This window comes from Nansenia antarctica (assembly GCF_963989245.1).
Source record: "Nansenia antarctica genome assembly, chromosome: 8".
Classification (NCBI taxonomy): domain Eukaryota; kingdom Metazoa; phylum Chordata; class Actinopteri; order Argentiniformes; family Microstomatidae; genus Nansenia; species Nansenia antarctica.
Window position 1 is genome coordinate 31105795 of NC_137678.1, and position 25887 is coordinate 31131681.

The window sequence follows — 25887 nt, forward strand, 5'->3', positions numbered from 1 at the left end:
GGCTCTACCTCCTGCGCCACAGCCACCCTTCAGTGACAGTGGTCACCAACACAGCTGGAGAACGAGTACTGTATACAACGTGAACCATTTGTGACAGCAGCTGGTGAAAGCGGGAACAAAGTCGGCAACCGACCGAATGTTTTTGACTTTTATTCTGAAAAATGTAACGTAAATGTAACGTTACGTGTAAACGTAAACATTCAACGTTGTTGAAAAATGTAAATATTGCAATGCAATGGATTCCGTGAGTAATCCCCACTACTACCTCGTTAGTGTAGAGTAGTGGGGATTACTCATCGAATCCATTGCATTGCAATATTTTGGCTTGACTAGCGAGTGTGTCATTGATTTTCAACAACATTGACATTTATTTACATTTTTCTGAATTGAAGTCTGAACATTTTGATTGGTTGTCGACTTGTTCCCGCTTTCACCAGCTGCTGTCACATTTTTCAATCCCAGCATTCTAATAGTTGAATTACTAACTAACTACCTTGCAAATAAATGACTATCACAACAGAGACATGGTGTAACCCAGCCAGTTCTGTGTTAACGGTTATCCCCTGTCTGTAATGTAAGTTTGTGAGCTTAGAAAGGTTCTATCTCCGTTTAGGGTAGTTCAGAGATATTGAGCGTCAAAGTTTTTACATTCCATTATGTTTTGTGAGATGGAACCTTTGTATTTTATGAATTACTAACTAAAAAATGTCAACATTTTTTAAATAACACCACACAGGCATTAATAAACACCTAATGGATCAGATTATGTAAAAAACTCAATTTTGACCAAAAATGGAGATAGAACCTTATAATTCTAACGTCACAAGTTCAAACATTGTTTTGTTACCTGCAAACATCGGGCATATCTTCCTCCAGGCTGTGACTCCGCCCTCGCTGGTGTACTGCCCCAACGCCGTCTCCAGGAAGAACACAGGAATACCACAGAAGAAGAGGAACACAAAGTACGGGATGAGGAAGACACCTGCAAATAGACACACCCATAAAACAGCATGAGGGGTGGGTGTGTAACCATGGAAACATTTGTGAAATGAAAGGGTTTTTTCAGGGCAGAAGGATTAACTCCTATTGAGATCAATGACAACAGATTGGTTAGAAAAGGGTTAGGTTAGGGTTAGAGGATATATCACATAATGACATTTCAGTAGGGATTGAGTATTAATTTGAGGCCTGTTGTGTCATTGAGTCCATAGCCAAAACATTGAATGGATATCCTTCATATGGGATACAGAGAGCCATTGAGACAGTTAATAAAAGAAGTTGAAGGTCTGGTATCCTTGTTTTTAGGATCTATACTGTAGGTCTTTTGTTGCCTGCTGAATCTGATTTGAAGCTCCACTCACAGAGTTACAAGGCAATAGTTAACTGCCCGGGGCAACTTCCTCTCTCTCACGCTCACTTCTCTTCAATACGCTCTCTCTCTCTTTGTCTTTTTGTCTGTCTGTCTGTCTGTCTGTCTATCTCTCTCTCTCTCCCTCTCTCTCTCTCTCTGTTCATTCATGATAAAAAAAAAAACTGTGTGTTGTTTGCTTGCCTCTCTCCTGTTTCTTAATACGCCTCCTCTCTCTCTCTCTCTCTCTCTCTCTCTCTCTCTCACACTTTCTCACTCTCTCTTGGGAATCTATGCTCAACATCCTGTCCATGTGATTAAATGCAATCCATCATTCAATTCAATTCAATTCAATTCAATTCAATTCAATTCAATTCAATTCAATTCAATTCAATTCAATTCAATTCAACTTTATTCGCCATGTGCCGTGCACTAGGAACATGACTTGGTATTCTCCATGCTGAACAAGCCACAGTACATACAACAGCGAGACGACAATACAACAATACTCAAGACAATATATACAGTACCAATATGAGTGAATAAATATACTGTACAACTTAGTGCAAGAACATGTAAAGTGCAAGGTGCAATGATCAGGAGTTATTGAGGAGAGCTATGGCTTTGGGGAAGAAACTGTTCAAGTGGCGTGATGTTTTTGACCTGATGGCCCTGTAATATTGTCCATAAGGGAGTAATTAAAACAAGCTGTGAGCTGGATATTAATATATCATATTAAGAGAATCTTTACGCCTTTAATAAGGCAATAATAAACACTAGGAAGGATCACTTCTCGAAATTGATTTCTAGACATCAAAACAATTCCAGGGTGCTCTTTTCAACGATTGACAGCCTCATGAATCCCACCTCCAACCACCGCTGGACTGGCCATACAATCTTTCTGCCCGCTGGCAGATGGGCCGCGCTAGTTTTGGGCCGGTCGGGCCGCCTGACCCCCCCCCCCCCCCCCCCCAAAAAAAAAAAAAAAAAAAAAAATATCGCTCGGCCCAAAATAGCGCGGCATCAACTAGCGCTGAATCAAGCGGCGGCCCCCGTTTATACTAACACATGGGCTGGCCCAATCACATGCTTAGGCCCTGCTGTCCATCGGCCCCCTCCCCCACTCTGATCCCTCGGCCAACAACCCAAGTACAGCGTCATGTTCGTAGATAAGATAGTGAAAGGGGGTGCCCAGAAAATTAGGGAGAAAAAAAGTAAGAAGCTAGCAGAGGATGCCTCAAAATGTCAGAAACTGACAGATATGTTCTCTGCATCGACTGTGGGGGCTAGGCCTACTACAGCTGCGGCTGCCACAGCAACATCTTTACCGCTAACTAACGTTAGCACTGATGTGCCGTTAGCAATTGAGGAGGAGACAGAGGACACAGCTAGAGAGGTAAGCAATGTTGTTACTTGGTTTTACAAAAGCAAAGTTATGTTAGTCGCTTGCATTGGCCAGATTAAGGGAGCAGCAGCAGAGAATGTCTTATGACTTATGCTAACCCGTACAGGCAGCATGATTGCATTGCGCTTCACCAGGACTTGGCTGGAATTCATGCACACACAATGATCTCTCTCGTGGTGTAACGTTAGTGCTGCTTGGCTGTGGACTCTATAGCTAACGTTAGATGGGGGTGTTCTGCATTTTGTTGCTAGCTAGCAAGTTGAGGTATCACTGTCACTGACATAAATGCAATACCAACAATGGGTGTTAATAATACTTTTTATTTGGAAAAAAAAGATATAAAAAAAAATTCTACACTAGCCTAGTTCAGAACTAATGAATGCTTTTTATTGCATGGAGAAATAAAACTCATGCAGTCTGCAACCCAATAATGTTGTCTTGCAACCTTCCATTTGAAATGACTGGGCTTCTGGTGTAACATAATGCAATCATGCAGCCTGTGTGTACATGTAAATGAGAACTTTGCTGATTTTGACAACCAGTTAGTTTACTTCTCTGTCCATGTCTTGTTGAACCAGGTTGAGCTGCTGCTGCCCTCCCCAGAAAAGCAGAGTGTCAGGGAAAGAGAGGAAAAGGAGAGAGAAAAAGATGAAACAGAGGAAACAGAGTGCCACGTTCAGGACTTCAATTACTTTGCCTGTCCTGAGCCTTCCATGCTAGATCACTTTTTAGATTAGGTCGATAGATTTTTATATTATTAGTCTTTCAGACTGCCAGCATGTTGATCGGCGGTGTCGGACCGATTGTGTTGGGCCGGTCTGAGCCACATGGCAGGGCCTAATTTTTGTCCCAGTCCAGCCCTGCCTCCAACACACCTGTCAACATGTTCTCTACCTCCAAATGTGAGGAATTTGTAGCATTTTTAGAGACAAGATAACTGACATTAGAATGAGCATCACTCAGGCAAGACCAAATGTGTTGCTTGATAACCCCCTTCCTCCATGAAGCAGTGTTATGAGCTTGTTTGCACCGGTTGACACAGAGATGCTGAGCAAAGTGGTATCAAAACTTAAGTCTACATGCCTTAACTTAAGTCTACATGCCCCTTCGATCCTATTCCCACCCCAAGTTTTTCAAGACTATTTTTAATTCTGTGTCTGAGGACACTTTAGCCATCATTAACTGTTCCCTCAGTACAGTTTTTCCCCCATCTGCACTTAAACCTGCCCTAGTAAAACCCCCTCTGAAGAAAAATAACTTCTATAACTCCTCAGTCCTCAGTAATTTTAGACCGATTTCCAACCTTTAATTTTAAAGTAAAATTCGAGACATTTTTTCATTTACACAGTTAAATGACTTTCTAGATGCAAATTGTATCCTTGATACTTTTCAGTCTGGTTTTCGCCCTCATCATAGCACAGAGACAGCACTGGTCAAGGTTGTAAACGACCTCAGAATCAATGCTGACTCCAAAAAGCTCTGTCCTTGTCCTTTTGGACCTGAGCGCAGCTTTTAACACTGTAGATCATGATATCCTTATTAGAAGACTTGAGAACTGGGCCGGCCTCTCCGGTCCAGTCCTTGACTGGTTCAGGTCGTATCTAACTGGCTGAGAGTTTTTCGTCGCCCTTGGTGATCACAGCTCGAAAAACACTTCTGTGACATGTGGGGTCCCACAAGGATCCATTCTAGGGCCCTTACTTTTCAGTCTTTTTCTATTTATCTGAAACACGTTTTTATTTATCTGTACCATGTTTTTAATTGATCTAAACCATGTTTTTATTTATCTTTGTTACGAACCCCAGGTCTTATGGCTCTACGTCTAGGGGGTGTAGGGGGAGCCGTAACATAAAGGGTGTACGTAAGCTGCCACTTGTAGTGTGGGAGGGAAAAGACTAAATAAAAGGCACAACACGAACGAACTAAAGTGCAATGATTTAATGAACAAATGGTGGTGTACAAAAACACAAGCCATAGGACAACAGGCAGACTATGAGCGGTGTCAACCCAAAGAAACAAAATAATAAAGTGTGACCCTACCAGTGTACAATTCTACATAATGACAGCCGCTCCTTTGCCTACTGTATTTAACTTAAGGCCAATGCAAACAGCGTGCGATTTCTGTTGCATGACAACATTCCATAATTTCCATTGTTGTCATGAATGGAATCGAATTTTCGCCGTGCGATTAAAATCGGGGCTGTGTGCATTGCGATGCGATTTTCTCATAGACTTCCATTCAAACTTCAAAATGGAATGTTGTCGCGCAACAGAAATCGCACGCTGTGTGCATTGGCCTATAGATGAGGCTACGTGATGTAATGTATACCCAAGGGTATCTCACCTACGCCTGTTTCCTATGGCTAGTGTGTGACAATACAAACATAGAAAATAAACTGTAGTCAAATACTAAATGAAATAAACAAACAACCAACTTAATCTTACTCTAAACAAACTAAATGGAAAAGGTACATACGAAATAACACAAACAACCTAAGAAACTAAGAGTTGACAAACTAACAAACAAAACACAACCAAACAGTCAACTGACAAGAAGACACAATGAGGAACATTTAAACGGGCAGCCCTCTGCCTTATACTGTAAAGCACTGTGTGCTACATTTGCTTGTATTCAACATGTGCTATTTTGGTGACCCACTGTACATAGACATTCCCTAGACACTATAGAGGAGGTACGGCTCCTTTAAGACGAAGAGTTGAGAGTTCCTGTTTACACACGAGAGTCTGATACGTTAAGTTGTTGTTCCTGTTGCTGTTGCACTGTACACTACTGCTGCTGTTCTGTTATTCAAAGTTGGGAAGTAAATCGTCCGACTCGACAACCTGTCTACCATCTCCTCGTTTCTACTCACTCCCACACTATATAAACAAAGTTGACTTTGAATTTGAATCACAGCAATCAGCTTTTGAAGGTCAAAAACACATTAGTATGAGTGGAGGCTGGTGGAGGTAACAATTGGAAGACAGACTTGTAATGCAAGGAATGGAATGAGGAATGGTGTTTGATTATAATGAGCCTGTCCTCCGATCTACCTCCACTGGCCTCCCCTGATTAGCATTATGGCATGTGCTGATTAGCATTATGACAGTACGTGAGCTTAGAATTATAAGGTTCTATCTCCGTTTAGGGTAGTTCAGAGATATTGAGCGTCAAAGTTTTTACATTCCATTATGTTTTGTGAGATGGAACCTTTGTATTTTATGAATTACTAACTCAAAAATGTCAACATTTTAAAAAATAACACCACACAGGCATTAATAAACACCTAATGGATCAGATTATGTAAAAAACTCAATTTTGACCAAAAATGGAGATAGAAACTTATAATTCTAACATCACGAGTAGGATGTGCTTGCTTACCTCCTCCGTTCCTGAAGCACAGATAAGGGAAGCGCCACACGTTCCCCAGGCCAATGATCTCGCCAGCCATGGAGAGGAGGAACTCAGTCTTGTTGGCCCACTTCCCTCTCTCCTGAACCCCATCAGGGATCCCCTTCTGGGTGGTGTCAGAGTCCACCACTGGTCCCTCGGGAGCGGCTCCTCCAGCATTCTCCTCATCCATGGTCACGCTTTCTCTCTGTCCTTTACATTGAACACATAGAACTGTGTAAATGGGCTTTATACATGAATACACAAACACAGGCACGTTCTTTTCTCGCAGACAGACAGACAGACAGACAGACAGACAGGCGGTCTCTCTCTCTCTCTCTCTCTCTCTCTCACACACACACACACACACACACACACACTCACACAAACAATGTGTGTCTCTCTCACACACTCACTCTCGCTGAGAAATCTGGCAAGCAACTCTACATCTTCTCAAATTACCCAGAGGCCCTCTACAACACAATTTGTCCAATCAAATGAGATTAAGTCTTTGTCCTGTTATAGAACCCCTAATCCGTGCCCTCCTTTTAAGAGTGAACATTCTTTCTGTGTATGTATGTTTATCTAATTCAGTAATACATAAAATACATAAAAATACTGCACATTTTAAGATGATTAAATCACTTCATTAGGCTATATCATAATACACACACAGTCTAGCCTACACATCAAAATCAATCATTTCCCTCTGTGCAATTTGTCCACTGGACAATGCATTAACAGTAACCCTAACGACACACACATCAGCTGAATCTACAATAAGTAAATGTGTATCCAATAATTTTGTCCAAAAATATGTTCCATTGAAAACATGTTGCATGCTATAGTCTAATGATTCCCCCCCCCGTGACCGTGCAAGCAACCAATCATTTTGACTACTCACAGACTCTAAAGACACTAAACATGTAATGCACTTTTGATGATTAATGTTGTAGACAAATACCCCCATAACTTACCCACGACTTGGAAGCAACAGATCGCGCCGAACCCTTACAGAATTCCCCAACAACACAGAGGCAGTGTCCGAAAAACGACTTAGTAAGTGGGAGGAGGGTGGGGCGTGTTTTATGTCTCCATTTACATTCATGCTACTGGCATTCAGGCATCTGTCTGCAGCAGTTCATCCCAACTGTCGTCACTGAGTAATATATAGAGACCAGGAGCATGTTGATTTTGATTGATACTGTGCAAGATATAGACTACGGTACATGTGGGAATATGGTACATGTGGGAAAACTAGGGTTAGGGTTAGGGTTAGGGTTAGGTGCTAGGGTGCTAGGGTTAAAGTGTGTGCGTGTGTGTGTGTGCGTGTGTGTGTGTGTGTGTGTGTGTGTGTGTGTGTGTGTGTGTGTGTGTGTGTGTGTGTGTGTGTGTGTGTGTGTGTGTGTGTGTGGGCAACGGCGACGTAAACGCGTCTATGACGTCCGACTGACGTCGCGACCAGGAAACGAATGTAAACATAACGTTCGGAAAGCGAAACACAAATGCATTATCTAAAAGCTGTAGGACTGGTGTCTTTCAAACAATGCCGTTCTGAATTCGCCAACGACATCGATGCCTAAATGTAATGTATGGTGGACCACTGCATAAGAGGTGAAACGCAAAGTGGAGGTAGCTCGAAAAACCGGTAAGAAAATCAGCTGTTTTTCATGATCGAGTCCGGATGTGTGATGAGGAGAATTATCGCATCGGTTAGGAAAGCTTGAAGTTGCCATTTATAGTAGACTATATAGACAGTTCGGCACATCAATATGCGTTACAGAGATTCTACAACAAACTGATGACATAGCCTACAGGATTTAGAAAAACTATTTGAGCATAGGCTACCCCCATATTTGAGTACATCTGATCTGAAGGAAAGGAAGTACAATGCTGTTTTTTGAGGTCACAGGGTCCCACTGAGATCAATGATACGGTCTGATCTACCCTTTCCTGGTAGCTGAGAACATGAACACATGAGTCTTCTTTTCTAGTTTCAGTCATGTTTGCAATAAGGGCTGAGGAGGAAGGCTCCGACCAGGTGGAGGAGATGGACACGTCAGAACCGAACTGGTGCTGGTTTTACCTGGCTGAGTGTGGTGTCTGGCACATGTTTGAGGTACAGGAGGTATTGTTGCATAACTCCATTTATCAACCCATACATCCTTACACACTTCATGACGTTAGAATTCTAAGGTTCTATCTCCATTTTTGTCAGAATTTAGTTTTTTTACATAATCTGATCCATTAGGTGTTTATTAATGCCTGTGTGGTGTTATTTCTTTTTACATTTTGACATTTTTGAGTTAGTAATTCATAAAATACAAAGGTTCCATCTCACAAAACATAATGGAATGTAAAAACTTTGACGCTCGATATCTCAGAACTACCCTAAACGGAGATAGAACCTTATCATTCTAAGCTCACGACTTTCCTTTCATCCCTGGCTCTCCCATACATTCCGTATCCTCTCTCTCATCTGTGTGCCCACCCACCCACCGATCCATCCATATTAATCTATTAATCCTTCCCGTCAATCCCATTCCTTCCATCAAATGATATTTTAACACTGTATCCACTGTTTCTAAAGTTAAGCCTACATTGTCCACCACATTTTCATTGTTTTTTTGTTTGTTGTTTGCTTCTGTTGTAAACCTACGCTACTGTAACTGTAGTGTGTGAACGGGGATAGGACAAATAAGCTTCGCTTCCTCCTTTCCCTTTTATTTATTTATTTATTTATTTATTCTTTATTTTTGAAATCATTTGTATTCCAATGTTCTTGGACTGCTGCTCGAAATAAACTTGAAACTTCAACTTGTTTGGCAGATTGATCCAAGTGCTGCGTGCTCTGTGACCAGTGATCAGATCGAACAGAATTACAGCAGGAATCAGCAAGGTGTTATGGAGTTCTACACAGCCAAGTACACCTACAGAATAGACTTTTCAGGTACCAAGAAAGAACACTACTATGTCTGTCACACACACCACATAATGCAGTACACAGGGTTCCCACGGGTCCTTGAAATCCTTGAAAGTTTGTGAATTTGAGAAAAAAAGATCAAGACTTTAAAGGTTTTTGAAAATCGACATGGGTCATTGAAAGTGCTTGAATTCCCCTCTCTCTAGAGATAAATATATAGGTAACATGTAGAAGGGAATAAAACAACCATACTAGTTACTAAGGTTAATTAGTTAGCTCGATTTTAAACCGACATAACGCCGTTAGATTTGAAAACTGTTCATGGTCATTCCTATTATATACATTCTCATCTAGATCTGTCTCAAACTATGCCGTGGTGGGCCCTTGAATTTGAAGGAATTGAGTCTTGAAAGTCCTTGAAAGGTGTTTGAATATGATGTTTCAGAAGGTGTGGGAACCCTGAGTACACTCTCCATGTTTGCGTGTTTTTTCCAGTCTGGCTCTTCTTTGATTAACTTTTTTTCCCCCCCCGTACCCAGTCATGAAACAGATCAATGTCACAACTGGGAAACAGCGACCAATCAAACGGGCCCTTCACTCTGCGACCGGCTTCAGGTAAGCCTGAGCTGCCCCAAGGCTGCATAGGCCCAGTAGCTCTACTGAAGCTAAACTGCAGAGCTCTGAGAGTGTTGCTTTGTGCTTATGGTGTAACATCAGTGTTACTTCCTTGGTCTTACCTACTCGTCATCACTCGTGTGTGATCAGAAATCTATCCTGAGACATGTGACGTGTTCACTCCCCAAGCTGATTCCTATAGGCTCATGTCTTGCATGCGGGAGACACACAGACAGTAACAAATATCATGAAATCACACCCTGCTGTCATGTCTGAATTGTATACATATGCACCTCTCTCCCTCCCTAAGGTTTATCTGTGATAATATGGCTCTTCTCTCCCTCCCTAAGGTTTATCTGTGATAATATGGCTCTTCCAGTTCCTTGTCACTGGGAGAGAATAAACACAGACGAGCCCTATCAGGTAAGAGAAACAGAGATGAAGAAGAAGGTTTTATTTGCCATGCAATCAACTCCTTAGTCAATTGTTGGAATTTTGTATTTTTTTGCTCTAAGCACAGAGTCAGCCATAATTAGGGGTTAAGTGCCTTGCTCAAGGGCCCATGCAGCTCCTTCCTGAGGCAGGGATCAAACCCGTCACCTTCCGATTGCTAGCCGGCCTCTCTAACCTCTAGGCTACCGCCAGTTGATATACAGTGTAGTTGATGTGTGTGTTGCGTTCACTAGGATGACAGATGGGAGCTTACCTGGTCTTGAAGTAACCGGTAGGCCTGTAAGGGGTTAACTTTCCAAGCCCAGATATTCACGGTATGGGAGGGGCTTCTTGGATATAATGGCGGAAACTACCTTGTGTTTGAAAAACATTATGTCGTCAAGAGGGACACGCTACCGGTGAGACAAAGCGTTTATATTTACTGCTCTGCTGGGTTATGTTGTTGATACTTGTATGGGTCGGATAGGTTATCGCGTTGGTCGCATTGTTTAATGTTGTTTAAAGTCCGATCGTGTTGCGCTGGGGTTATATCCGTAACGTTTACAACAAGTCGACATTGTAGCGGTTCCTCTGCTTCCTACTTCCGCTGTGCATTGTAGTTCTGTATAAGATTGAGACGATGTTTCTCAGAACTGACTTGATACATTGTGATGAATTGAGTTGATTGCTTTTGATAACTAAACAATGTAAAAGCCTACTGTTTAGCTGTTTGTATACTAATTAATGCAATAATATTTATATATTTATTCCTTTAGGAAAATATTTATTGCTGTGTTATTGGAACATGACTGTTATCTACATTTTAGATTTTCTGTTTACATTTTAGGTTTATAACCTGCTACTGACTGTGAACATTTATAATTAAATAAACCACACATTTTTTTTTTTCTAAAATATTTTTATTCTTTTTCTTGAGATTAGGACAATACAACATCCAACAGGAAAGACAGACACACATTAATACCCACATCACAATCTGGGCAAAACAGACAAAAAAACACAGAAAAACCAAATAAAACAAAAACAAAACAGCAACAAACAAAACAAAACCAAACAGAACAAAACAAAAACACAAAAAATAAAACAAACAAACAAACAAAAAACTAAAACTAAAAGAAAGCAACAGATAAACAAACAAACAAAAAACACACACGGGTGCTACCAGAGGGCAAGACAAACAAAATACATGTTTACAATATTTTGATAAAGTAAAGATAGGGCATAGGTTGGTTGTGAAATAAACCACAATTACCAAAATTGAGTTATACCATCGTTTGATCTCTTGACACCCCGTTCGGTGGAGATAAAGAACCGAACAGTGTGTATGTTATGTGTGGTGACCACCACACCACGTAGGACCAGGGGGTCATTCCACTAAAGGTGGATCAGTTTAGCTGCGATATAAATAAATGCGGCGCTCAGGCAACTCGAGATTGGAATTCAAGCCTCAGGTGATTCCTCGAACGAGGATCAGCCTTGTGTCATCAGTGTTCACAGAAGACAGGCTTACAAATCTTCGATATGGGCGCGTGCACGCAGACATAAAAAGCCCTGAAGTGTCGATCTGTCGAAATGAAGATACTCCACTCTGCAGGGGTACTACATTTGCGCAGCATTCCGAATTATTGATTTTTATGAAGACGGAAAAATAAGAAAAATAAGATGTAAAATAGTGCAATACTGCCGCAATTAACAAGGCGAGGGAAATGGTTTGGCAAGAAATTGCTGACCGATTAAATGCGTAGGTCATACTAGCCCCAGTTATTGTTATATGTTCATATTTTAATAAATGAATATTACTACTGTGGTGATATCCGCAGCAGGCTACAAACCGTCATATCGCCACAATGGCCTAGTGGTATTGACTGCTGCCATAGGATTTATTCGTCATTTTATATCAGTGGTTCGAATCCCTCTTCAGACGCACTTTTTACTGCATTTCGTTGTCTGAATCTAATCTAAAATCTCATCTAAAAAAGTATTGTAGGCTATAAAATTATGGTGCAGGCTAATTTACAAGAACTGACACGATTACAATGGTGTTTGAAACCTTTGCATGAAATCTTCGGTTAAATGTAAAAAAGAAAATAATTAATTAAATCAAGTCTCGAACTCGCAACCTTTGGAACTCGAGTCCGCAGCCTTAACCACTACGCCAGCCAGACTGCTGTGATGACGGCAATGCAAGTTGAGACAATTACTTTTTTTTTTACACTCTTTTCTTTATTGATATATCGATCTATCACACTTTCAAAATATCAAGTTATCTATCGATCGATCACACTTTCAAAATATCAAATTATCTATCACACAGTCAAACTATCTAATCTATCTATCTCGTGTGAAGTGGGAACTAATATTTCCTAGGGAGGAACTGTCGTTCGGGATGTAGTTTCCGCCTGTGAGCCTTTTTTGACGCGCGTCTCACTATAGCCTGTGTTTTAGCCTGGTCGCGACCAGGCTAGTTATATCTGACTCAGAAGGAGCTCAACCAAGCAGCGAATTATTTGAGCCACATTGATGGCACCGAACACAAGCTAACATTATCGAGGCTTAGAACTTTATCGAGCTTCGTGGAATACCCCCCAGGAATGATGAGGACAACAAGGTAGGAACAGACACTGACGACAGGGAGCAGTTTAGCCTTGACGGCGCATTTACTAAAGAATAAGCAATACAGGGAAATAGAAGTCCAACTCAGGTCTCTGCCTGGCCCTTTAAGGATCCAGGGAATGTAAGTCACTAAGGCCTCTGGGCCTTGGAGGCGTGTGGGGTGGGTCCACGACCCGGGGCGGTTCCATGGTCACGGATCAGCGGGGGCTCCCACTCGGGCTGTGGGGGGCTCTTTCCCCCTTCTCTCCAAGGGCTAGGCCCAGACCGGCCTGGCAACAGACAAACACAAGTTAATATCCTTTACTATGGAATAGGCTAGGTGCACGATCTCCACTACTTCCTGAAAGGCACCTTGCATGAACATATCCTGTCTCACTCTATTGGTTTAATTGATTAATCAGCTGTGCACTGTGTGTTCCAACAGTTTACCGCACAGCTGATTAATCAATTAAACCAATAGATGAGACAGGATATGTTCATGCAAGGTGCCTTTCAGGAAGTAGTGGAGATCGTGCACCTAGCCTATTGCTGTGCCGGAAACCAGCCCTCACCCTCACGACCTGTCTGGTTCTGTTCACCCCTCCTCCTCGTGTGCTGTCTCCTCTCCTCCTTATCTATGACTCCCAAGGAGGAGGCACAGGTGTGGTGCATTCGGTTGACGAGTCTGTAGTTTGCTTCCCAGGCCACTGGTTGATTAGGGAATGCTGGTCAGCTGTGAACGGTTATGTTGCTAATACACCCAGTACTTTGTGGGGGGTCACTACATAATGGTCTGTGTCTGATAATCTGAGTCATAATGGTTGTCAATAGTGCACTTTACAGAATAAGTCGATCTACCTCAACCAAGTTGCTGTTGTAGAAAATGTAAATGTAAATGTTGTGGCATTACGTTGACATGGCATTGCAGTTAATGACAGTGTAGTGCTGTCTCAAAGCAGAGATAGATTGTAATGGTTCTCAAGACTGGCAACATACAATACCAGCATAACAAAATGCCGCCTTTCTATATCTGTCTTCTTCAAAAGGACTAAGATGCCTAAGATAATAATATAATAAAAGGATGTCTACGATAATAATAACGTGACCAAATGATGCTCCTTTCCACGTTTGATTGTGCTTTTTCAGCTTGTCTTGTTGGGCAGAGATACCTATGAGTTTAAAGAAGTGGCCAGACTCTATGAAAGGACCATGGGACACACCATCAAAGCTATACAGAGGATACAGAACCTGGATCTGTGGGAGTTCTTTTGCAGGTAGAGTTGGATGTTGTTTTGTGAAGGCATTCTAATTACCTGGTAGTTAATTATGTAGAGGTTTATATGTTGGAAGTTACAATACACAGGGATGGAGGACGTGGAGGAAATGTATTATTCATAACAAAGCATATCTTAATATTCTGATTCTGATTCCAAGTTAATTAACACCATCTGCAAAGCATTGTTTGTGCAGAGTTTGTGTTTTAGAGAAAGATTATTTGAGTGGGGAATAAATCCAATGAATAAGTCTGTCAACAATTATTACATGTCAAATACATCATAGAGACATGTGACATTCTACCCTCATGGCAAGAGAGAGAGAGAAAGAGAGACACCACAGACCACATGATCAGTTACTGTACTCACAAGTCAACAACTGGGACCTTTGACCAGGAGAACAAATCTGTTCCTCAACATTCTGTTTTGTACCCGACTTCCAGAACATAGGGTGCTTTCGTAAATACCCGGGGTGCTCTCTCTCTGACTGTTTGCAAATGAACTGATTTCAGTTGAAACCAAAGCACTCAGAGCAGATGATTTCCAGAGTGTATTTACGAACGCACCCATAGTATTTCGATTAAGAGCTGTTTGCAAGCGTCCATCAGACATCAACCCTAGTCACATGACACCGCAGCATCAACACATTCCGTGAGCTTGTAACATCACAGAGATCACATTCATTCAGCATCAGGGGAAGGGATCTCAAGATTGGCCACAGAATTGATTTCTCCCTATTCGGTTGTTAAGTCGTGACGCGTTTCCGGGTCCAACGTTGGCTGAGGCGCTCTCTTCGAAATGCCTCAGTAATAATAATAATTCATTATATTTATATAGCGCTTTTCCGAGGCTCAAAGACGCTGACAAATAGGGGAAAAACGGGAAAGTGCTGTGTCCCTTGTTGTATGAATAGATCCCAGTCTAAAAAACGATTGAACTGTCATTCTACCGCTGTAGTACACTGGTACTCTGGTGCGGGGAATTTCTGGTTTGGACCCGGAAATTGCTAAACGTCACGTTTGACGTCAGACTTAACAACAGAATTCACTTAGAGACTGCACGGTGAACAGTATAATAGCATGATTATTTCTTAATATTTTGATGTTGATGACGGTTTTAGATGTCGGTTTGGAACTGTAGTTTTAGTGAGATTAACCTATTTTAATCGGCATAACCTCTGAAATTGACCAATGCTCTGTTGTGTTTTTTTCCTTCTCTGGTTTCTCCCAAAGGAAAAAAACACAATTGAGGAAGGTGAAGCGAGTTCTGGACATCGAGGAGAGGATGCTGTTTCATGGCACAGGCCACAGCAACGTTCAGGCTATCTGCACGTATAACTTTGACTGGAGGCTAACAGGGAGCCACGGGGACGTCTACGGCAAAGGTAAAACCTTGTTCGTTGTGACATGACCTCATGTACCAAACTCTCTCCCTCAACCACTTATAGGGCTTTCACACCGGCAAAGAACCGTGCCGGTTCGCGTTTGGGAACCTCCGAACGTTGGCGCTGTCTGGCAAACGAGCCCGCGTTCATACACTGGTATACACTGGTATGAACGCGGGCTCGTTCGCCAGACAGCGCCAACGTTCGGAGGTTTCCGAACGCGAACGCGAACCGGCACGGTTCTTTGCCGGTGTGAAAGCCCTATCAGAGACTCACCCTCACTCCTCACTTTTAAATCCCACCTCAAAACCTACCTGTTCTCCCATGCTTACAGCCTCCCCTACCCCTAGCCATCTCCCCTACCCCTACCCATCTCCCCCAACCCTGCCACCCCCCCCCCCCTGACACGCATACAGCCTCCCCTACCCCTACCCATCTCCCCTAACCCTGCCACCCCCCTCCCCCCCTGACACGCATACAGCCTCCCCTACCCCTAACCATCTCCCCCGTCCCTACCACCCCCCCCCCCCCCCCCCCCCCCCCCCGTTCGCTAACTCTGTGTTCCATGTGCCCATGTTATCTGTTGCTTGTTGTTTCTGTGTTTTCCGTTTCTCCCATATTGTCAGCGTCTTTGAGCCTCGGAAAAGCGCTATATAAATTTAATGAATTATTATTATGTACTGTAGCCCACTACCGTTCAGTGATTAGCATTTTCTATTTATTTATTTGTTTGTAATAATTTAATTGTTTGTAATAATTTAATTGTTTCAGGGAGTTATTTCGCCAGAGACGCCAAGTACTCCAGCAAATTCTGCCTTACGACGGGGAAGCATAACTTTGCCTTGCAGAAGCACGGCCTCGCCCCTCCAATCTTTCAGGCCGAGCCTCCTCACAAGACCATGTTCCTGGCTAGAGTGCTGGTCGGGGAGTCCACCGTTGGCCACCCTTTGTACTGCAGACCACCTTCTAAGGACATGAGCTACACCAACTTCTACGACAGCTGTGTGGACGACATTGCCAATCCAAAGATCTACGTTATCTTCGACAGCAACCAGATTTACCCAGAATATCTCATAGAGTTCAACTGACATCTGTTGAGGAATGACAAACGCTTGCCTAATGAACGTTACACAAAGGACAGGGGATGGACAACCAGGAGCAAATTTGGAATAAAAAAACACCTAATGGGAAATGTTGGCTTGGAGGAGAAACTCAAGGGGCCATGATGTGATCTTACTGTTTTATTCAGTGCCTAACTGGGACACGGTTCATATAAAGTGCCTTAATGGGTTATTAGAGGGCAGAGGAAACAATACAGAGGGTTTATTTTGTCTACATTGTCTGTAGAGTTTGTATTGAGTGGTTTGTTGTCCCATCTGTATACTGCATATAAGGAGTTGTGGAAGGGGAAAATGTGCGATTTTGGAAATAAAATATGAATACTTGCATACTTGTGACGTTAGAATGATATGGTTCTATCTCTATTTTTGTCAAAATTGAGTTTTATAATCTGATCCATTAGGTGTTTATTAATGCCTGTGTGGTGTTATTTTTAAAATGTTGACATTTTTGAGTTAGTAATTAATGAAATACAAAGGTTCCATCTCACAAAACATAATGGAATGTAAAAACTTTGACGCTCAATATCGCTGAACTGCCCTAAACGGAGATAGAACCTTATCATTCTCACGTACTGTTAAAATGCACCCGAAATGTATTAACAATGTTTTGTACACAGTGGAGACAAGACGCACTGTGTTTGATATGTTGCATATACATATGTTTCAGGAGCATTCTAAAAGTGTGTGTGTGTGTGTAATTGTCTTTTTTTTTTTTTTTTTATGTGGCAAATGTGTACCCGATACCTCTTCTACAGTAGCTTGTTGGAACAACGTACACTGCTTTTGAACAGAGGCAGGGTATTGGCGCACATAAAAGTTAGGAGAGGGTTTCGGGATTAGGTCACAACATAACTCGACTTCATCCGGAGACAGTCACCATTCAAACGAAACTCTGTTAGTAAGTATAGAGATACTCCACTAAATTGCCATAACCAAGCAAAGCAAAAAAACACTTCACATCAAGTTACTTTAATACAATGTAGTTACTGTAACTAACTGTATTACCCCAAGTATAATGTAAAGTACAGCAACATTTAAATAACCTAAATAAGAACCATACTCCAAATTTTAAGAGCAGATACTGTAAAACAGTAACATGTAAATATTTAATGTATAGCACAGAGTATGAATATACCAAAGAAATGACAAATTATTCAATATAACTACAAGGTTTTGGAGCAACTTGATGTAAAGTAAAAAAAATAATGGAAAAAAAATGCAAACACCACAGCTCTACAATCAAAGCATCGTATCTGCATGTGGCTTGAAGTAGGCTTCTATCGTTTCAAACGGTTTCAGTGCACTGTTGCCGCAAAGCTGTTCAATAGCTAGTGTATTTAACGGAGGCAGGATGTCCAACCCACTAACCCGATGGGTCCGTTTCTTCAGGATTTAATCCAGATATTGCTTGTTTCAGATTCATTTAAAACCATGGGTGGAACTGGAACGTAATATAATAATATTTTTTTTATTTTCTTATTAATCTGGATTAAGCATTAAAAAAAAACTGGTTTTTAGGGGTTATAGATCTCATGTGTGCCAATCACATACAGTAGACATTGTACTGAGAGACTCCCAATAGATGCCTTAAAAACTTCTGCTTTTCTCATTGACCACTATTAGCACCATTATCTTATCAATGGGGTAGGTTACCTGTATAGTACGTGTACATAGTTCATGTATGCTTGGGAAGCGTTTCCTTAACCATGAACCAAAACAATCTACCTCGTTCATTCAGCGCATTTGAAGAGTTATGAAATATGATGAAACACTGTATGAGCTGAAATGATTGTCTTTTCTCTCCGTGAGAGGTTGTTTACAGGAAGTGTGTCCAAATGACATAGGCCTAAGTCTTTTCATGTCTATTCAGTGTAATTGTGTCCAGTGGGCCAAAAATATTTGTGTTCTTTCGTTTAATGTATGAAGTTGATGTACAGTACACAGTCAGATTTACAAGGTGTTTACACCAGGTGCCAAGTTTGTTTTTCAGTAACACCAAAACCAAAAGGCAAACATGCAGTTCTCTCCTTTTACCCTCATTCCTTATCTATTCCTATTCCTTTGACTCTACCTTTACCTTGCATGTTTAATGGAGTAAAAAAAAGTGCAAACTTTTGCAACTGGTGAAAACTCCTAGTAAATAGAAAACTGTCCCTTACTGTTATGTATAAACTACTGTAAATAAATACGAAAGAAAATCTATCCCTAGTTGCATAAGTGTATCTTTGCCATGTTGCTGAAGGAAATGTTCAAATTAAATGCATCATTTCCTTTGCAATCACCACCAGGAAAGAAATATAATAAAATAAAATAAAGTTGAATCATGTGAAGACAGATGTTTAGTGTTTGGTGCACCAATCGACCACAAGATGGTGCTACAATACAAGAGGAGGGTAATACCAGAAACTCTCAGATACTTCCTGAAAGGGAACTCAAGAGAGAGTGGTTAGTGGATTTGACTACATGACACAGTCAAGGTGTACCGGCCTGATCCCTGACAGCTAAAGTGCTTCTCAACCTAACACCATACTCTCAAAAGAAAAAGGTAAAGTAAGCTTTTACTTTGATACTTTATCTTAGACTTACATCTAAAGGTGTTCATGTAAATACAATCTACTTGTGTGTTGTGATATGCAGATATGTGGGACCATGGGGCAGAGGGGAGTTCAGAACAAAAAAAACTTTAACAAAAACTGGCTAGATAAGTCATCTGCCAAAGAAAAAAAATCACTTAGTAGTCTAAATCTTACCCAATTAATCAAAGAGCCTACTCGTATCACATCTCGAACACAATCCCTGCTCGACTGGATACTTGTTTCACACCCCGATAGATTCCTAAAGGCTGGTGTTATGTCCGACTGCTTCAGTGATCACTCAGTTATCTACTGTGTCTGGAAAATCAAATTGCCTAAACTGCCACCAAAACTTATCAAAATCAGACAATATAAGAAACTGAATTCAGAATTATTTATTAATGATTTGATCAATATTAATTGGGACAGATTCCAATTAATACCAAATGTGCAAGATGCCTGGGACTTTCTCTACACTGAGTTCACTGATGTGGTGGACAAACATGCACCTTGGAAAACTGTCAGAGTCAAGGGTAAACATCTCCCTTGGGTCAGCCCTGAACTTATTAGTCTTTTCAGACAAAGGGACAAAGCATGGTCAACCTTTCGTAAAACAAGGGATAATGCTGATTGGGAAGTTTACAGGCAGCTGAGAAATTTGAGCAAGACTAAAACCAGGAATGCAAAATCCAATTACTACAACAATTCTCTTACTTCTGATTTCAGGAACCCCAAGCAATTCTGGAACAAAATTAAATCTATTACTAATACCTCTGAAAAGCGCTCTATCAATCAAATTCGAGTTGCCAATACTATACTACATGACTCTGTATCTATCGCCCAGGCTTTCAATCAGCATTTTTCCTCTGTCTGCTCTACTTTATTGTCTGAGTCTTACCTATCTACTGGCTCTCCTAATAATATCTCACCCTGCCGCAGTTCCTTTTCTTTTAGAAAAATATTGCCTACAGAAGTTCTGAATACTATTAATGAATTAAGTGTGAACAGCTGTCCTGGACTTGATGGCATCGAAAACAGGTTTATTAAGCTAGCCTCCAATATTCTTATGTACCCACTTGCTGATTTATTCAACCTCTCACTAGCTACCTGTGAGTTACCCGTTATCTGGAAAAGTGCTCGTATTACACCACTTCACAAGGGTGGAGATGTACTTGATTGCAACAATTACAGACCTATATCGATTATCTGCTCTACTGCCAAAGTTTTCGAAAAACTAATTTATAATCAGCTTGCATACTATCTTAGTAATAATAATATTTTATCACCATTTCAATCTGGCTTCAGGCCTAATCACTCCACATCTACAGCCCTACTTAAATTCACTAACGATGTCTTCTCTGCTGCAAATAACGGGGAACTCACAGGGGCTATCTTCATAGATCTAACAAAAGCTTTCGATCTTGTTGACCACTATCTGCTCTTAGATAAACTTCATGCTATTGGCCTGTCTGAAAATGTACTCCTGTGGTTTAATTCATACCTTCATAACAGAAAGCAGTGTGTGTTATTGAATGGAAATGTCTCTGATTTCGCAATTCAACAAAGAGGTGTGCCTCAGGGCTCTACATTGGGACCACTTCTTTTCTCTATATATGTTAATAATTTACCTTCAATTTTCAAAAACTGCTGTGCTCAACTTTATGCTGACGACACTGTCATATACACATCTAAACCGGACATAGTACAAATTCAAACTTCTCTTCAGTCTGAATTTAACATCCTACAAGATTGGCTCTTACAGAACAAATTATTGCTCAATAAATCTAAATCTAACACTATGATCTTTGGAACTAGACAGAAACTTAAATCTACACCCGGTTCATGTGCAATATCCTGCAATGATGGCACTACTTTACATGAAGTTGACAACATTAAATATCTTGGTGTATGGCTTGATTCCAATCTTTCATTCAAATCACACATTGACCATACCTTGCGTAAAGTACATTTTGGAATCAATACCCTATATCGATCACGTAACTGTTTTTCACCCAATGTTCGCAAAAAACTTGCCATACAACTCATATTCCCACTAATTGATTATTGTGATGTTGTTTATCAAACCGCAGCAAAAACGGATCTTGTCCCGCTTAACACTGCCTATAACAGAATCTGCAGATTTGTCCTTGGTTGTCCTTTTCTCACTCACCATTGTAACATGTATCAGGCACTCAAATTTCCATCTCCTTATGTAAGAAGACACATGCACTGGCTTCAATTTTTATTTAAATGCATTAATCTAAACTATCCCCCTTATTTACAACAGTATCTTGTTCCTTTTACATCTAACCATCGTTCTAGGCATTCATCTCAGTATAATTTTACCATACCTTACGTTACAAAATCAATTGGTAAAAGAGCATTTAACTTTAAAGCCCCAGCTGAATGGAATAATTTACCGGTTCACATTAAATCCATCACATCTTTTGTTTGTTTTAAGCATGCACTGTCATCTTACCTTTTGACTGATTGTTCGTGTTTCCTTTGATGTTGTCACCACTTACATGTACACCTTATTAAGTTTACTGTAAAATATAGTATGTATATTGTTGTATGTTCTGTTATCCATTTTGGTTGTGTTATGGTTGTGTTGTTTTCAATGTTTTCAACCGGCAATGTGTGTTGTTGTTTGTCTCCTGTTTGTCTCCTGTTTGTCTGTGTTTTGTCGTGTGTGTATTTTATTGTTTATCCTGTTCTTATGTAATATGTAATGATTATGTATTATTCAATATGTATTATTATATGTGTATTGTATTGTACTATTGTATTGTATTATGATGTATTATGCTTTGTGTTGTAACTTAGGACCCCCTCGAAAACGAGATGGTTCATCTCAAGGGGTTTTTCCTAATAAAATAAATTTACAACAGAAGTGGAGGACATGGACACGTCAGAGACTCCATGCTATTGGTTCTACTTAGCTGACTGTGGACGCTGGCACATGTTGGAGGTATCTGTCTCTCCACAATTCAAATCTCAGTCTCTATCTCCTGTGGAATAGGAGCTATAATCTATGTATGTATGTCTGATATATTTTGAATATATCCCTTGAATATATTGTTTATCTGCACCATAGGATGACCCAGGGAACCCCTTATCTGCTGAAGATGTTGAGAGGTTTTACCTAAGAGATCGATGTGGAGTTTTAAACATAGGCAACAACAAGCTGGATTTCTCTGGTATTCAACTTCCTTACTGTCAGATTGGTTAAACGTGTCTACTGTAACCTTATATATCGTGACGTTAGAATTATAAGGTTCTATCTCCATTTTTGCCAAAATTGAGTTTTTTACATAATCTGATCCATTAGGTGTTTATTAATGCCTGTGTGGTTTTATATTTTGACATTTTTGAGTTAGTAATTCATACAATACAAAGGTTCCATCTCACAAAACATAATGGAATGTAAAAACTTTGACACTCAATATCTCTGAACTACCCTAAACGGAGATAGAACCTTATCATTCTAAACTCACGATATGTTACCTTATTGATTGTGGAGTAGTCATATAGGCTTACTTTTAGTTGAGTATGTGTGATTGACTTGTGGTTTTTTTGTGTGTGTTTTTTTTAACCATATCCAGCAATGATCCAGACTGACATTACAACGGGAAGGCAGAGACGGATTGACAGATCCTGTCAGAGGGAGACTCATTCCAGGTAGGACACCAGGATGCAACACACCCTCTTACTTTCTTGGGAAATGAAAGTGAAACCAACTCAGTGTTGCTTTTGTTTCTTTGAAAATACAATGATCTATTTTGGGGCGGCTGTGGTGCAGGAGGTAGAGCCGCTGTCTAATGATCGCAAGGTTGGCAGATCGGCGGTTCGAGCCCCGGCTGGCCACATGTCGAAGTGTCCTTGGGCAAGACACTGAACCCCTATTGCTCCCAGTGAGCGGGCCAGCCGGCGCCTTGCATGGTAGCTTGCCGCCATTGGTGTGTGATTGTGTGTGTGAATGGGTGAATGAGAGGCCGTTGTAAAGCGCTTTGGATAAAGGCGCTATATAAGTGCAGTCCATTTACCATATATTTTCATTTTTCTAGATGCTGCTGTTTTGCATCAGTGCCTGCATTCTGGGACAGAATAGACCCCACACTTCCCTATCAGGTGTGATGAAGAGTCAATTATGAAATTAAAACACACACATTTCTCATATCAATGTCCAATAATGTTATACATTACATTCTCCAGTTCACAGTTCTCTGTTTCCACGGTCTGTTTCAGCCAGTGTTAGATTGCCAAGACAAATATGAATCCCAAGCAATTATCTGAACATGTGAAAAACTGGGCAATTCAAAGGGCAAGTTTTGCAAATTGATAAGATATCTTGATTGATATCTCCAAAATACTGTAGATGATGTGCCATAATGAATGCGTACATTGAATGGACAATAGAATTAACAACTCAAAAACACTGATTTACATTTAAAACTGAAATTGCTTGTTATATAAGTACAGTATGATATACACTCAATGGACACTTAATTAGGAACACTATACTAATACTGCTTAGGGCCTCCCTTTGCTCTCAAAACAGCCTCAATTCTTTGTGGCTTTGATTCCACAAGATGTTGGAAACATTCCTTTGAAATTCTGGTCCACGATGACATGATTGAAATACGCGATACGCAATTCCTGTAGATTTGTCAGGTGCACTTTCAAGCAGTGAGTTCAAGCTGTTCTACCACATCCCAAAGGTGCTCTTTTAGATTCAGATCCGGTGACTGGGAAGGCCACTGAAGAACACTGAACTCATTGTCATTTTCATGAAACCAGTTTGAGACGGCTTTTGCGTTGTGACATGGTGCAATATCATGCCGGAAGTAGCCATTAGAAGATGGGTACATGTGGCCATGAAGGGATGCACATGGTCAGCAACAATACTCACAGAGGCTGTGGCATTCAAGTGATGATTGACTGGTATTAACAGGCCCAAAGTGTGCCAAGAAAACATTCCCCCACACCATGACATCACCTGAATGAATGAGAAGGTGTACACATGTTCCTAATAAAGTGTTCAGTGAGTGTATGTCTCGTATTACCAGGTGTCCTGTCTGAGGAGAGACACAGCTGAGTATGCAACTGTGGCAGACTTCTTAAAGAAGGATGGGATGATGGACAGACGCATCAAATCAATCGGCAGAATACAGAATCTGGACCTCTGGGTGTTTTTCTGTAGGTGAGTGAGAGAGTGGTGTTTCGTTGAGGTGGGGGTGGTGGTGGTAATGGTGGTGATGATGATTGGTAATTGGTAATTGGACTGCACTTATATAGCATCTTTTTTGCTGCTCCAAAGCTGCTCCAAAGTGCTTTACAACGGCCTCTCATTCACCCATTCACACACACATTCACACACCAATGGCGGCAAGCTGCCATGCAAGGCGCTGGCCCGCTCACTGGGAGCAATTTTGGGGTTCAGTGTCTTGCCCAAGGACACTTAGACATGTGGCCAGCCGGGGCTCGAACCGCTGATCTGCCAACCATGTGATCATTAGACGGCGACTCTACCTCCTGCGGCACAGTGATGATGATGATACCTAATTTACAGTTTTTATCAACACTTTTTGATAGTCATTGCCCATCACAATTCTTCCCTTTTCTATGTTTTCTAAAGGAAGAAGATACAGATGGAAAGGATTCAAGGTGTTACAGACATAAAGGAGAGAAGGCTGTTTCATGGAACCAGTGTCAGCAACATACACACTATTTGTACATACAATTTTGACTGCAGGTTAGCAGGTGTGAATGGTCATAGTTATGGAAAAGGTGAGATATGACAAAACACAGACAGGATGATACAGTTATGATTAGTTATTGTAGTACAGTGGTATTAGAAGTAATGTAGTAGTATAGTATATAATATAATATAATGTAGTTAAAAGTAGTAGTAGTAGTAGTAGTAGTAGTAGTAGTAGTAGTAGTAGTAGTAGTAGTAGTAGTAGTAGTAGTAATAGTAGTAGTAGTAGTAGTAGTAGTAGTAGTAGTAGTAGTAGTAGTAGTAGTAGTAGTAGTAGTAGTAGTAGTAGTAGTAGTAGTAGTAGTAGTAGTAGTTTTGCATTTCAGTTGTATTGAAAGTGTTTACATGTAGAATGTATTCAACATGTTTTTTTTTCTTCTAGGGACATACTTTGCAAGATATGCCACATATGCAGATAAGTACAGTCATTGGAACACTCAACCAGTGAAACTGTTTGGTGAAGCACTACAAGGTTCTCTAAGCCAGCGGACCAAAGTTATATTTCTAGCCCGAGTGATAGTTGGGAAAACTACAATTGGAAATCCAAATTTCCTCAAGCCTGACCACAAAAATGCTATCAACTCCCATGACAGTTGTGTGGACAGTACTGATTGTCCCAAAATCTTTGTCATCTTTGATTCCAATCAGATATATCCCGAGTACTTGATTCAGTACTACTGATTTACAAATGGGAATAAATGATGTGCAATATTACTATGTTTACAATTAACTGTAGTCCTATTGTTTTTAATAGGTTGATGTGTCTATTCCTTGTTGTTTTAAACAATGGATATTATAATTTAAATGGAAACAATGGATTTGTAAATATTTGATAAGGTGGGAAAAAAAATTGTTATTCTTAGTAAGCATATCAGGAGTATAGAATAAACACACTTTTTCAAAAGTTCTGTGTCTATTCATTTGTATATATTAATTGAATTGAGGATTGACAATTTAAGTATTGCACCTGATTTCTTGCCTGAGGGGACTATGCTAGAGGATACCTCTTTCATTGGTAATAACCTATCTAGAATAACACGTCTGCAT

At 40.7% G+C, this 25887-nt stretch overlaps 3 protein-coding genes across 4 annotated transcripts in view; 2 read left to right on the forward strand and 1 right to left on the reverse strand.

Annotated features, from left to right (window-relative positions):
- Positions 1–6337, reverse strand: part of LOC308164122 (sodium- and chloride-dependent betaine transporter-like) — a gene marked incomplete at both ends in the record, with an annotated part of 23958 nt that extends 17621 nt beyond the window's left edge. The window contains 2 exons of the mRNA XM_080538273.1: positions 848–982; positions 6136–6337. Of these exons, the coding sequence (XP_080394399.1) occupies positions 848–982; positions 6136–6337 (337 nt within the window). The remainder of the gene's footprint in view (positions 1–847; positions 983–6135) is intronic.
- A 1442-nt stretch (positions 6338–7779) lies between these two features.
- On the forward strand, positions 7780–16790 carry LOC308163269 (protein mono-ADP-ribosyltransferase PARP11-like). Of its 2 annotated transcripts, none has more exons than XM_080537453.1 (8): positions 7780–7792; positions 8139–8272; positions 8974–9094; positions 9607–9682; positions 10033–10105; positions 13874–14001; positions 15234–15385; positions 16157–16790. In XM_080537453.1, the coding sequence occupies exons 2-8, from the start codon at positions 8147–8149 to the stop codon at positions 16471–16473; spliced, it is 993 nt and encodes a 330-aa protein (XP_080393579.1). In that variant the 5' UTR covers positions 7780–7792; positions 8139–8146; the 3' UTR covers positions 16474–16790. The 2 variants fall into 2 exon arrangements, with proteins under 2 accessions (XP_080393579.1, XP_080393580.1); XM_080537454.1 differs by having other exon boundaries at positions 8139–8263.
- Positions 16791–23917: 7127 nt separating this feature from the next.
- On the forward strand, positions 23918–25521 carry LOC308164123 (protein mono-ADP-ribosyltransferase PARP11-like; the record flags this gene model as incomplete). The annotated part of the gene is made up of 4 exons (XM_080538274.1): positions 23918–23926; positions 24149–24282; positions 24718–24869; positions 25223–25521. 4 exons carry the CDS (start codon positions 23918–23920, stop codon positions 25519–25521), a joined length of 594 nt encoding a protein of 197 aa, XP_080394400.1.
- Between the last annotated feature and the right edge of the window lie 366 nt (positions 25522–25887).

Bases quoted from the DNA above. Each gene is read 5' to 3' on its own strand.
- LOC308163269 (XM_080537453.1), top strand. From the start codon at position 8,147: ATGTTTGCAATAAGGGCTGAGGAGGAAGGCTCCGACCAGGTGGAGGAG. The intron at 9,095-9,606 runs GTACCAAGAAAG...CCCCGTACCCAG, and splicing joins CTACAGAATAGACTTTTCAG to TCATGAAACAGATCAATGTC. The intron at 10,106-13,873 runs GTAAGAGAAACA...GTGCTTTTTCAG, and splicing joins ACACAGACGAGCCCTATCAG to CTTGTCTTGTTGGGCAGAGA.